Below are 13,686 nucleotides of genomic sequence, written 5' to 3' on the forward strand. Positions count from 1 at the left end.
TGGCTCAAAAACTTGTGGTGTCTGGATGTTGCAAACTGCTAACTGTAATCAATGATTAAACATTTACTTCATCATCAGCTGTTAGTCGTCTGAATGAAACTTTACGATCAAATATTTGCAGAATGGTGCAAACGTCGGTCGTAGCAGTAAATATTCAAAAAAGATAAATAGATAGCATACCACAACTAGAACAAACTTATGGCAATGGATTACAGTTACAGTTCTATGACAAAATTGTAAAAAATCCAACTCAAAACATCAAGGCTATAATGTCTGTCACGGTATCACGGTAGGGATTCGGTGTCGTGATAACAATGGTAGTAGACGATAATTTTAGAGTAACCAAACTAGTTTTCGGCCATGGCAGCACTTGTTCCTTTAATGGTAACCAAAGGTTTAGTTGGATGTAACTAGGCCTTTGATTTCTTCCTTTTAGCTTCAGCAGCAGGTTTGGCCTTGAAAGGCATGAAGGACTTCCCACCCATGAATGGCCGTAAAACTTCTGGTATTTCAACACCGTCTTCCTTCTGGTAATTCTCGAGGATGCAGCACAAGGTCCTTTCAGTCGCCGTGAGAGTAGAGTTCAACAAGTGCACATATTGTTTTGCCTGTTCATTGTTCTGAACAACAGGTAAACAATAGAAAGCAATTATAAAGCATGGATCAGAATTCAAGCAGTAGAACGCAAGACTTAAATTGAAAGATACTAAGCTTTGGAAGTAGTTTTAGATTAATGCTAAACTGGTCTGAACTCTTATGAAGTGGGGGAAAAGGATGAATCAGTTTATATTTCTTAAACACTTGCACTCCGGTTTTGATATTATAACAAGACAAACCAATACAACCCACCTTTTTCTGCCCATATCTAATTTCCAGCCGCCTTGATTGATAATCTGTACAGTTCGAGCATGACACGAGTTCTCTGTAAGTCTGAGATGCAGGAAACCATGCTTCCAGGTCATATTTCTTGGCAGCAGCATCATTAAGAGCACCAGAAACAATCACCACAACTTGATAAGGAAGCTTTAGCTGCAAGACATAAGTCACACTAATCCATGTAAATATTCTTCAGCCTTAAAATTTCAGATGAAAAGTTTCAACCAAAGGTAGTACAAAATAAAGTGAGGAAAACTGTGCATGGTGAACTTTTATTAAAAGAAAGATTTGGAGCACTTTAAGTTGAAGGGCAAAGATCCCAATTTCTTTATTTAAAAGCGATTTTGTTTCACAATGAAAAACAAAAAGATTATCCCATTACCACCACTAACCCTTCCACATGGCATAGGAAATAAATATAAAGGTAGCATGATAGGATTCATTGGTACAGATAAAACCAACATTCAAAGAGTTCTAATGACAGATACAAATGAGATTAGGTGAAAAAACTGGAAACTCTTTCTAAATGCAATTTGACAGAAGTTATACCAGCTGATAAAAATCCTCAGAGTTTTTAATCATTTCCTCATGCATGTCCCAGGAGTCATTACCATTTGGACTGGTAATGCAGAACTGCTCCACTTTCTCAAACTGATGAACCCGGAAAATTCCTAGAGTATCACGACCATGTGAACCAGCCTCTTTGCGGAAACAAGATGAATATCCAGCATATCTGGGGGGAAAATATTTTCATAAACAAATAGAAGCAGGAAACCCTTGACTAGAAATATAGCCATCACTTCTTTTTCATGGTTAGAACCTTTTAGGCAGCTCAGAGGGCTGGATCCAGTCATCTATGTGGTAAGAACAAAGTGGCTGTTCAGCAGTTGCAATAAGATATTTATCTTCACCCTCACCAGTCACCTAACGAACAACAACAAAACCTGTAATGCTTTTCACTATAGAATATGAAATAATTGACTAAAACATGCCTGGCTAGTGATTGGCAAATTCTTAACCTAAAAAAACAGCTACCATTTTCTTTTGTTTCTATTTCCTTATTATAAGAGGAATACTTCCTTGATAGCAAGTAAGAGTAACAAAAATTGAATATGGAAAGATGTGAGGTTTCCAAATTGATCTAAAAATGTTACCTTGTAAAGTTCCTCATCAAATTGTGCCAATTGAGCACACTTGGCCATGACCTCTTTTCTCATGAAGAAGGGTGTTTGCAAAGCTGTATAATCCCTTTTCTCCAAAAAATCTAGCCCGAAATTGATCAAAGCTTGATTGAGGCACACACCATCTCCCTTTAGGTAGTAACCTCTACCTCCTGCTACATCAGCACCTATAGTACAGGGCAAGAGAACATCAGTTAAAATGATTCCAAGATAAACTAACCAATTCAATTAGCTAGAATAATTCATGCATAAAACAAAGCAAAGTTCATCATTATACAGACTAAGTTTCTATAAACTCATAACTTAAAGAGAGACACTAAATCTTAAAACCAATAAACAATATATTCCATTACATTACAGCAAAGCATGATAACCCTGAAAAATGCAATTACCCTTTTTTGTATCTGCAATCCCAAGAAGCTCGACAAGCTCAACATGATTCTTTAACTTAGGTTCCACACGCTTCTCACCCCAAGTTCTAATCACAGCATTATTTGCCTGCAATATATTGGCCAGTTCAGTAAATTACACATATTAAATCATAAGCAATCCAAAAACAAGTGAACGAATAAAATTTGATGCGTCAGTCACCTCATCATCACTGACGGGGACTGAATCGTGCACAAGGTTACCAATTTTCTCCAATTTAGATTTCAAAACAGCCCACGAATCCTTAACCTCAACGTCTTTCTCGGCTATTTTCTGCTTAACTTCCTCTGTCTTTGCAATCATCTCTGATGCATCTTGCTTAGCCTTTTCCACACCGATTCAAGAAATAAAAACAAATGAAGAAAATTCTAGAACTATCAGGGGAAAAAACAACAGAGAGAAAGAGAACTCACAATTTTAAGTTGAGCGACTTGCTTGTTGATCTTATTGAACTCCTTTCGCAGATTTTCAAGTTCGTATAACACTGTAAATGAAATTTAGCATTAAAAACGAAAAATAAGAAATCAAATCAAATCGAAACTTGAGAATGAGTTTGGGAGATTACCTTGACGATAAACTTTGTCGAGTTCGATGATGGCATCGACATCTCCGACGTTGGCGTAACGCCGCCGCAAAGATTCACGAATGATCTCAGGGTTGTGGCCCTTCTCCTCTCTGAACAAACTGATGTCCAGCATGCTTTTACCTCTTCGGATAACAATGCGAGTGAAATCGACCGTGTCGGAACTGAACCAGCGCATAATAACATGAAAACCCTAGTTTCTCATATTGTTTGGTTCCAAGGTCGCACTATTCTTTCCTCGGATTGTTGTTCCGGATTTCCAATCCACCGGGCTTTGCCCGTTTGCATCTGTTGGGTCAAATCGATTATACAAATGTATATTGGGTTTGGGCTTCTCGGGCTGCATTTAATTTAAATCAAGTTAAATTAACTATCTAATTAGCCATTGAATATTAAGCACTTTTAAGCTAAATATTAATCCAAATTGACTTATTTAGGTAAATATTTAAAAAAAATCAGAAAAAAAATTGGTAAAAATATTTAGGGAGTTACTATATTTATATTTTAAACAATAATAGTTAAAAATATTTTTAATGTCTTGGTCAATTGATGATAATTTTTTTATTAAGCTATAGTGATTACAAAGTAGTATTTGTTCTAAATATTTATAACCATTTAAAAATGAGCGTTCAATCACTGATACTGTAGTATTGATATTCGAACTCAGAATCTCTAAAAATAATAATCATTCCTTTAACCATTAATATAGTTTAGTTCGTACAAATTGACGAGGATTTTGGTTTGTATTTACATTCATAGGATGATTTTGTATTGTTAAGGTCGAAACATACGCTATTATCATCATCTATCTGGTTTGTGTTCATATTTATGTATGTGTCTATGACAAAAATATACATATTATCAAAGAAAACGTTGGTGAAAAAGAAAAAATGGTTCGATATCTTTGAATCTATTTTTCTTTTTCTTGTATTTCTAGAAAAATGTACAACGATTTCCTCTCTTTCGGAAAAAAATGGAGAATCGATTGATATTTCTTTGTTTTTGTTTCGAATTTAGGGAAAAAGATGGAAAGAGATTTCGTATTGCTTGTTTCAAAAATGGGAAATTGATTGAATGGGGAAAACTATTTTGTGTATTGCTTTCTCTTAGGGATGGCAGTATGATCCGAACCCGACGGGGAAACCCGAGACCCGGCCAAATTCAGGTCGGGTCGGGTTGAATGATATCGGGTCGGGTCGGTATCGGAGATTTTTTTCGGGGATTTTTCCGGGTCGGGTTCAGGGCAAGGTATCCCCGTCCCGACCCTCCCCGATTATATATATATATATATATTATATTTTATATTAATTATATATAGAATATTTTCGGGTTCGGGTTCAAGTATAAAATTTCGGGGGGACAAGGTAAAAAAATTTCCCGATAGGGTACCCCGATAAAAAACCCGTCGGGGTCGGGGATTCATTTCGGGTTCGGGGACAGGGCGAACGAACCCGCCCCGAACCCGATCCGTTGTCATTCCTACTTTCTCTTAAAAAACGAAGGAAAAAAGATCCCTTTCTATTACAGTTGTTTGGGGTTTTATACCCAATGTTTACCGGGAAAGTCTCACGTTTGGCGGCCTTAATATACGATTAAGGAAAGGTACTACCGGTTTTGTTATTATTTGTTTTAACATTTTTGGTAAAAAAATATTTAAAACATTATTATTTCTACCGGTTTTGTTAACATATCCGGTAAAACACTACCTAAAGCATTATATTTTTACCGGTTTTATTATTATTGGACACTTCATCGAAAATGTTAAAAAACATTAATATTTTAGGTAGAAATAATAATGTTTTAGGTAATTTTTTATCGGAATTGTTAAAAAAATAATAACAAAACTTGTAACGTCTTTCCTTAGACGTATATTAAGGTTGTCGCACGGTAGAATTACTCTGTTTACAGTGATAAAAATCTAAAATTTATTCCCCTAATTCTTTTTCTGTTTTTGTTTTATTCCTCCTTGCATGACACGTTGATGATGAAACTGTTTTGTGTTTGTGGTTTTGTAACTGGGTAGAGGGTACTGATCAATTATAAATGGTTTAAACAGTTGAGTTTAATGGATGTGCCTTTGGTTTTTGAACATTGATGAAAGCTTCGGGTTACATTGTAATGAGATTTGGGTTTCTTGTATAATGGGTTACTAGCGTGAGCTGATTTGGGTGAAGGATAAATGTAATTGGGTAATTTTTATGGATATTTGGAGACTTGTCGTTAAATTTCACCACCAACACTTGCGGTTACCTGAATCCAAATAAACCCAATTAAGGGCACACCCTTAGTGCAAACTTGAACCGACATCAACGCAAGAACATCCTCAAGTTTATCCTCGATCACCTTTTAACCTAATTTGAATTCCTGTAAATAGTTATTGAGAAATTTGGTATGAACGGCTGATTTGTCCTAAGGATTTGGGGATGTGAAAAAGAGAACAATAAATGGAGGGTTTGATCAAATGAATGCTGTTTCTTGAAATTTGGCTGACTTTCCTCTGTGATCATAGTTTTTGAACTGATTTTAGTTGGTTTTGATCAATCTCGACATGGGTAAATTCTGGGTGGGTTTTAAGAATTGCATCTGTTCATGAAACGTGGTTTTGAAAAAAAAATGCTCGTCTTTGCAGCTTAAATGGATCTGGAAACAGAGAACAGAATAGCTGCAATTCTTCTGAAAGAAGCTGCAGAATTGAGACGAAGAGCAGAGAGGGATGGCATTCATGTTTATCTTCAGCAACCTAAAGTAAGGAGTCTCCCGAATTCGCGGTTCCTCACAGCAACTGTGCTTGGCGTGCAGCAAGGTTTGTTATTATGTTTCCTTATTAAGGTTTCTGGATTTAATTGATGCCGAGTCTTCATCTTCTTTGCTTGCTGACAAGTTCTTGAGTGAGGTTAGGTTGTCGGATACTTGTATAGACCCACAATGTCATAGTTAGTCTTTTTAAAATTATCTTCATATAGTTAGAGGTATGACATTAACCTTTTCAAAAGTTTCTGTATATAGCTAAAGAGTAGAGACTACACTTGAGGAAATATGATGATAATCTTTCAACTTTCCCCCTATTGATCTTTTTATGTGAATGCCTTCTCTTACAATGGATTCTTATTTTTTCAGATTTTGTTGCTAGTGTTTAAATTACCAGTGTTTCTGTCTACCTCTTTTTCAGCAAATCGAGCTGTTGAAGTGAATGAGATGTGGCGAGTTCGAAAAAAGGAGCTGGAACTAAATGATAGGCTAAAAGCAAGATCAAAAGACAATAGCGGGCATAACAGTAATCATGTGGATAGTAGCATCTCCTATAGAAGGACAAATAGGAGGCATGGGAGCAATGTTGGTGTTTCATGCTCATCAAGCATGAGAGTAGCAGCCGGTAGTTATTCAAGGGAAGATGAAGGTCTAAGAGACGAGGAGATCGATGAATTTCTTAAGTCAAGGTTTGTATTGAACTTATATGAACAAATCATTATTTTGAGGAAGAATTAGTGGTTTGACACAAAGAGTCTCTTTGCATTTGAAGCCACTTCTTAGCCTATGCATGTTGACTTAGATGTTTACTAGGGAAAGCAAATGGTGAGATGTTTTCTCGACTGACCTGAAACCCATCTTATGATGACAGGGTGAAGCGTGGTCGATGTTCTATAGGTTCAAGGATGGATGAAACTGGACCTTATCTGCCTACAAGTTCTGAGTTCCCAGGGAAGCTCCTACTACATCCCTCGGAATGAATCATTGTGTCAAGTTGGGTCCTGAGAAGCCTTATTCACTGGGGCATGATGAATCATTTTTCGATTCAGAGCCCCATGAACATAGAAAGAAGAAATATAAGGACCACCTTGCGAGATCGGATAAAAAACACACTAGGAAGCACAAATCTAAAGAAAAAGGTAGAGATAAGTAGAAAAAAGAAGAGAACTTAGCAAGTGAAGCTGAGTATTTGCCAACTTCGGTACACTACTAGATTCTTAGCTCTTATTCTATGATGTTAATTAATCATATATGCTTGAACACCAGAGTTTGAGTTTTTCCTTCTCTGATCCCTTCTTATACTGCTACCGAGAGGAAACCCAAATAAGCATTTTAGCAGAAAAACTTTTAGTAAGACGGATATCATGAGTCATTGTACTGATGATCTGTCTCGTCAAAGATCTCCTCCTGGCCAAGGGCACAAACATAAGGCATATGTGTGAGAAACTGTTGACAGAAGAGGAATCAGATGCTTGCTGCTGAATATGGTAAATGGAAATGGTACCTGTAAAAGCTCTTCAATGACGTCTTCCATTGTTATTACGCCAACAGCCTCTTCTTCGGAGTGTCTTGGGAGTGGATTGCCATTTAGATGTAGGACGTCTGAATCAACACCTTTTGTCCACTTCCTGCTCCGAGAACCACTAGAATTACCAGTGATGGGAAAGCTTTGCCATTTCTTAAGTGAACGCTTTCGTCTTAAAGAACTCTCTCGATGATGTTTGTCACCATCTATGTCGACTTTCACTTCTGGCAAAGGACCTATGTCAAGAGACAAAGATCGCAATAGCAAATATGTTCATACCGTCCGCTAAATCATGGTATGAGTGAAAATTGGAAAGAATATGTCCCAGGGAGGTTGATACTTACTCCCAGCAGAGTTGCTGGAAGGCGCCTGATCTGACCTGTTGCATTGTCTTACAACGACGGCCATGTGGCTATGACCCTTTTGAAATTCATTTAACATATCATACAATGGCAACGATTCTCGAACCCTATAACATCCAAATATATTCATACATATAGTCAATCAATATGTCAAAGGGGTGGACGGTGAATGCTTTGCACAATAATATAAATTGAAGTTGTCCATTTTTGCAAGAGTTCATTTACTCTAAGATACCTTGGAATCCTTCGTATTGTAACGCTCTTCACAGGCACTTCATCTTCATGGTGGGTGGATTGTCAGTAAATTCTTGACCTTGAAGATCAAAAGATAAATCATTGATAAACACACAATGAACACTCAGAAAGGGGCTCATGAATCATGATATTAATTTTCAGAGAGCATAATTTAATGTTAAAAGGGAACACTTCGAAAGAGACGAAAATGATGAGCTGAAAATATTGTACCCAAAGAAAATGATTACCAAAATGACTCCAATGATGTTTGTAGGATGCTCATAATAAACTGGCACTCTGCTATGCCCTTTCTCCAAGACTAAACTCATCAATTCCCTGTCCATAACATGTAATGGTACTTATCTAATGAAAGTTGAGAAAGATGCATGTGCTATCTTTCTCGATCATTTACAGCAAGTCATACCTGTCAAGCTTGGCATTAATATCGATTGTAAATGTTTCGGATATGGGTGTCATGGAATCTTTAGCTGTTTTCTCAGAAAGCTCAAGTGCTCCAGCAATAATTGTTGTCTCATCATGCGTTAGTTCTCCACCTTTCCCAGCCTAATAAAAGTCCAATAAAAGGATCATAAATCTGAAAGTGATGATCAAAAACAAGAATTGATTCGATAAATGGCAACAGCCCAGTAAATAACAACTCGACTATATATAGGGGAAACTAAAAGGGTTTTTATGCAATATTTCTCAAAAATGCCGAGAAGCTGTTAAGCATACCTCGTTGCCATGCAAATTTACTAGGGTTTTCAACTCAGCTCTTCGAAAAAGTGCAACATGTCCGTGTCCCAGGAGAAAGTCCAACAACTGAAAATCACATAAAATCATTCAAAAGACAGCTTATATGCAAGAATTTTACAAGTACGATTGTCTTTCTCACCATGAGAACGGCATTAATGGTGAAGAATTATAGGCTTATAGCAACATTCATCACCTTGCTTATTGGGTAGGCAACAGGAAAACAGATCCAAACAAGAACTTGAACAATAGGAGCCACCGTTGCACCAATTACCAAACCATACCGAGAACAAACAGATTGTGGTATTATCTGCACATACAATTAAATTGTAATCAGGCACAGAACTTGCTTCCTTTTCAATGCAGTTGTATGCAAATCTACTTTCCAAGAATAGATTTAAGCGAGAAAATCCGAGGAAAAGGATTACTACTTGGGCTGAATTAGAAGCGATAAATCTAATTAAAGTGGATTCTCACCTCACCAAACAGAAGAATCAAGGTAACCGAAATCAGGATAGCACCCCATGCTGTGACCAGACTATCAAGGAAAATGGGAAGTGCCTGATAAAAGTAACAAAAAAACTTAAAATATATAAATTATATACATATAATTTCCAAAATCACGAAACGAGATCATCTATTGGAGATGAATCTTTAATATATATATATACCTCCATTGCAGCAGCATTGCATAGAAGCAGCGTACAAAGCAACAAATGCTGATTTTTGACAACCGGCAAAATCTTTGCTGTTTGAATAAGGCATGAAGTTAGCTTAAACATCAGTCAGAACAAAATATAGAAAAATTTTCATTAGCCATCACTTTTTGTTATGTAATTTCTAAATCTCACTATTTCTAATTAATTGATTCTGTTCTTTCGTTCGCTTGATTTCCTTTCAGAGAGAGAGAGAGAGAGAGAGAGAGGGAGGAACCTAATTTGAGTACGGACAAGCAATTAATACTGATAAGCTAACATCAACCTCAGTAAAAAGGTAAACACTCTATACTCCATTAATGATTCGAACTCATTTGCTAATTGCTCCTCATAAATTAGACCAAGTAATTGTTATATTTTCTTTTCTTAATTAATTACAGGAAATAAAAGAAAATAAAGAAGTACCGGCATGTTTACGATCGGCGGGAGTACCAGACTTGGCCAGAACCTCGAGATCGACAAGACTCAACGACATGAGGCCTAAAGTTAGGCCGGACATCAGTCCGGCGAAGACCACCAACAATATTATTATAACCAAGTAAACGAAGAAATCCGTTTGGCAACACTTTAACTCCACCGCCATTCAATTACTTCTCTAAAAATCAACCTGGAAAAAAGAAGGAAAAATTCAAAATGAAATCCTGGAGCTGTAGTTAGAAAAACGACGATTCCATTGCCAAAAGCATATTGTCATATGTTACGAGCTGTTGGCCTTCTTTTTTAGATAATGCGGAAAAAAGAGTTTTGTCGTATTATTTTGAAAGAGGAAGGAGAGAGAGAGAGTTGGAGTAATAAAACAAATACACTCCACGTAACTTAATTATATGTTTGGTAGTAAACTAATTATATTTTAAAAGTTAAAAATAAGATAAGAATTTAAAATATTATTATAGACAAGTTATATGTCAAAATGATAATTTGATTTTATATATTAACAGTCTTGATTATTAAATTTTATATATTTTTATAAATTAATTATAATTTAAAATAATTTTATAAACCTAATCTTTCAGTTTCTATCAATTTAGGATTTATATTTCTCTTTAAATATTTGTTTAACATAACTTTCAATATTTTGATATTGAACTATCGTACTCATGGCATCTATATAGGGATGGACATGAGACTCGAATCTGATGGGTTCTGACTCGACCCGATCCGATTGGGTCGTGATTTTTTAAATTCGGGTTTGATCGGGACGGGTCGAATTTTTTAAAGGTGATGTTCGAGTTGAGTCGGTTTTTTGTTTAGGATGAAAAATACTCGACTCGATCTGGAAAAAATATAATTTTACCTTATATATTTATAAATAATTACAATAAAATCCCTCTATATATTAATTTTTTCTAATTAAATCACTATTTTTATTAAATAAAAATAATATTTTTATTATTTCATGTATGTTCGCTCAGATCGGGTTTGGATTTTATCTTGAAATATAGGGTCAGGTTTCGGGTAGGGTGGAGGGTATATATTTTTCGGGTTGGTTCATGTAGGGTGGAGGGTATATATTTTTCAGGTCGGGTTGGATCGAGTGAAAGATGTAAAATTTTCTGGTCGGGTTGGCTGAAACCCGACCCATGCCCATCCCTACATATATAGAATTTGAACTCAGGTCATCAATGAGTAACAATAATTTCTTTACTACAGAGGCTACTTATACTTAGTTCGTGCTACCAGTTTAATAGTAACTTGTTGCTACTTTATGATAACATGTAATTATTTTTGTTACTGTTTTGATTAGACAAACTCGTTTGATTTAACAATATCTTAAAAAATAATTGAGTTAATATAAAATCAAATATAAAGAGTTATATTTGTGAAAATATTTTAAATTAAGATTAAATTAAGTAAAATATATAAATTTAAGGAATAACACTATTAATATATTATGGTAAATTAAACCCTATTCCATTGTAATAATTTTTCAATTGAGTGGTGTATTTTTAACTTTTAAGAAGAAAAAAAAACGATCCATCTATTATTAAATACATAATTAAATAATCAAAGGTGTATTTTACCTTAAAAAATCATTTGACTAAGCGGCCGATTTGGCTTGAAAAGGGAAGATCCGAGTCTCGTTCTGGTTAAGACAGTGACGTGTTGTAGCATGTGCACTAATAGCTTAGGCTTTGTGATTTCAATTGGAATTAGTTCCAATTATTTCTAATCAAACTAGATTATACGTCACGTGCATGGAATATGGTGGAAATGTAAAAAGACAACTTCGCACATCGAAATATATAATTATTGCGCCACATTAAAATATATTATTAATTAAATTATCTTTATTATATAAATATTAAAAAAAGTAAAATATTCCTTTAATACTTAAAATATCACTTTTATTTCATTTATTATCTAAATTTTATTTTTTTAATAATATACGACGTTTACTCTTCTAATCTGGTACCCATCGTTAATTTTTTTTAAAAATAATATTAATATGACATGACATGTTAAATTTTTTAAAATTTTAGTGTCACCTTTCTTTTTGTTTATCGGTATTTTTTAAATAATTTTATTCTATCAATTAGATAATGTCATCGCCTATAAGGGTAAAATAAAATAAATCATTCTTGCCCTCGGTATGAAATAAACTTAGGTCTTTTGCATGAGAGGAAAAATACTCAACCATTAAGCTAAGTTAATCTTTGGGTTAGTTTTGCCATATTTTTCATTTAACTTATATAACCATAAAATAAATATTTTTTGATAATTATAAGATTTAAATATGAGACACTTTAAATTAAAGCCAAAAAGCTTCGACACTCAACTATAATGTGAATATTTTTTTATTATACTAAACTTAATACTTACTTATATCATTATTAAATTAAAAGATTAATTTTTAATTTTATTTGAAAAAAAATAATTAACTTTATATGTTTTTATAGAATTTATTAAATCATTCTAAGAAAAAATAATTAACTTAATGCATTAAATTTATTTAAAATGTATGGCCAAATTCACTTGTTTATCAAATGAACCCTCAGATTGGCTCAATAATTTGAATGGGGTTAGGTTATTTTAGGCGGGGCATAGACATGAACTACACATTGAAAGCTACCCAACGAAGCATTGATTGGCAACAACGACTACTTATTTACTATTATCGTATTGTGAACGAGGTATATGCATACTGTTATCATTGCTATTGTACCCATCGCTTAAGACAACGTTAACGTATATATAACACAAGGACGGTTCGAATTTGATGAGGTGATTTTAATTTTAGTTCGGGTTCGGTACGAACAAAGTTTTTTGTTAAGGGTAAACATATAAGGCGGTCTTAATTATTAAAGAGATAATTAATCTCTCTAGAGATTTTAGATTCGAACAGTAAGGTTTGTAAAATGTATGTGCACTATTAATAGGTTAAGAAGATTTTGAGTCAAATAGAGTGTAAATTGAACGTGAGTTCTAATTAAAAATCGGAATTGATTGGAAATCAAATGAATCCTTTCTTGAATCTAAGTTGAATTAGATGCAAATAAAGATACTTAATTTTTGAATAAAATTTAAATAAATCGAAAATCTAACTCAACCCGATTTAACATGTAGTCATTCATACGTGCATCTCAACAATCATACCTTATTTTTCTTTATAAAACAAATTAGAAGAAATTATTTGCAAGGACAAGTGGAAATGCATAGAAGAAAGGGATAGTGAAACAGATTATGATGTGTTATCTGTCGAAGAATCAAACAAAATCTATTTGGCAAGCTGTCAAATCTTCAATAAGCCTTAGCCTTAGCCATGCCGATCTCATCTTTGTTACCGTTTTCTCTTTGATTTTGAGAGATCAGAATTGCAACTTTTGTTAAATTTAACGAACAATATTGGTTAAATAAACGAATCGGTAAAATAATCTAAATTTAAAGATTTAATTAGATTAAATATATCACCGAACAAATAAATTAATAAAATTTTCAAATATAATTTATTAATTTAATAATAAAACTAATTTTATACGTAAAAAGAAGAGTAAATGACTATTTGTTTACTTCAGAATGATTAAGCGCTGAATGATTCAAATGTTGAATGATTTAGAGACTCTGTATAAATTAACTCTGAATATGACATGTTGTTTGATAATGGATCTAAATCATTCATAATGTACTTCTGTGCTGAATCATTCAACACTGTTTTGTTGAATCATTCAACACTGTTTTGCTGAATCATTCAGCACTGAATCATTCAGAGATGAAAAACAAACACGCTGAATACTGAACGGTTCAACATTCAACGCTGAATGATTCTATTCAGAACCAAACA

At 34.2% G+C, this 13,686-nt stretch overlaps 2 protein-coding genes and 1 pseudogene across 3 annotated transcripts; 1 reads left to right on the forward strand and 2 right to left on the reverse strand.

Annotated features, from left to right (window-relative positions):
* Nucleotides 1-177: 177 nt before the first annotated feature.
* On the reverse strand, nt 178-3,248 carry LOC120145477 (serine--tRNA ligase-like). Its single transcript, XM_039159302.1, has 9 exons — nt 3,052-3,248; nt 2,900-2,970; nt 2,649-2,810; nt 2,450-2,555; nt 2,031-2,224; nt 1,697-1,800; nt 1,426-1,609; nt 850-1,029; nt 178-620 (listed from the first exon to the last, which is right to left on the reverse strand). Exons 1-9 carry the CDS (start codon nt 3,245-3,247, stop codon nt 411-413), a joined length of 1,407 nt encoding a protein of 468 aa, XP_039015233.1. The 5' UTR covers nt 3,248; the 3' UTR covers nt 178-410.
* Nucleotides 3,249-5,579: 2,331 nt separating this feature from the next.
* LOC120145486 lies at nt 5,580-6,936 on the forward strand. Of its 2 annotated transcripts, XM_039159308.1 has the most exons (4): nt 5,580-5,798; nt 5,840-5,872; nt 6,239-6,506; nt 6,689-6,936. In XM_039159308.1, the coding sequence occupies exons 1-4, from the start codon at nt 5,783-5,785 to the stop codon at nt 6,795-6,797; spliced, it is 426 nt and encodes a 141-aa protein (XP_039015239.1). In that variant the 5' UTR covers nt 5,580-5,782; the 3' UTR covers nt 6,798-6,936. The 2 variants fall into 2 exon arrangements, with proteins under 2 accessions (XP_039015239.1, XP_039015238.1); XM_039159307.1 differs by having other exon boundaries at nt 5,606-5,872.
* A 27-nt stretch (nt 6,937-6,963) lies between these two features.
* LOC120145479 lies at nt 6,964-10,005 on the reverse strand (annotated as a pseudogene).
* Between the last annotated feature and the right edge of the window lie 3,681 nt (nt 10,006-13,686).

Source organism: Hibiscus syriacus, unplaced genomic scaffold (assembly GCF_006381635.1).
Source record: "Hibiscus syriacus cultivar Baekdansim isolate YM2019G1 unplaced genomic scaffold, ASM638163v2 tig00110893_pilon, whole genome shotgun sequence".
Taxonomy (NCBI): Eukaryota; Viridiplantae; Streptophyta; class Magnoliopsida; order Malvales; family Malvaceae; genus Hibiscus; species Hibiscus syriacus.

Excerpts from the sequence above, each read along its gene's own strand:
- LOC120145477 (XM_039159302.1), bottom strand. The coding sequence starts at position 3,247 with ATGCGCTGGTTCAGTTCCGACACGGTCGATTTCACTCGCATTGTTATC. Across the intron at positions 1,610-1,696 it reads CCCTCTGAGCTGCCTAAAAG|ATATGCTGGATATTCATCTT; the intron begins GTTCTAACCATG and ends TTTTCCCCCCAG. Across the intron at positions 621-849 it reads TTAGATATGGGCAGAAAAAG|AACAATGAACAGGCAAAACA; the intron begins GTGGGTTGTATT and ends CCTGTTGTTCAG.
- LOC120145486 (XM_039159307.1), top strand. The coding sequence starts at position 5,704 with ATGGATCTGGAAACAGAGAACAGAATAGCTGCAATTCTTCTGAAAGAA. Across the intron at positions 5,873-6,238 it reads TGTGCTTGGCGTGCAGCAAG|CAAATCGAGCTGTTGAAGTG; the intron begins GTTTGTTATTAT and ends CCTCTTTTTCAG. Across the intron at positions 6,507-6,688 it reads GATGAATTTCTTAAGTCAAG|GGTGAAGCGTGGTCGATGTT; the intron begins GTTTGTATTGAA and ends TTATGATGACAG.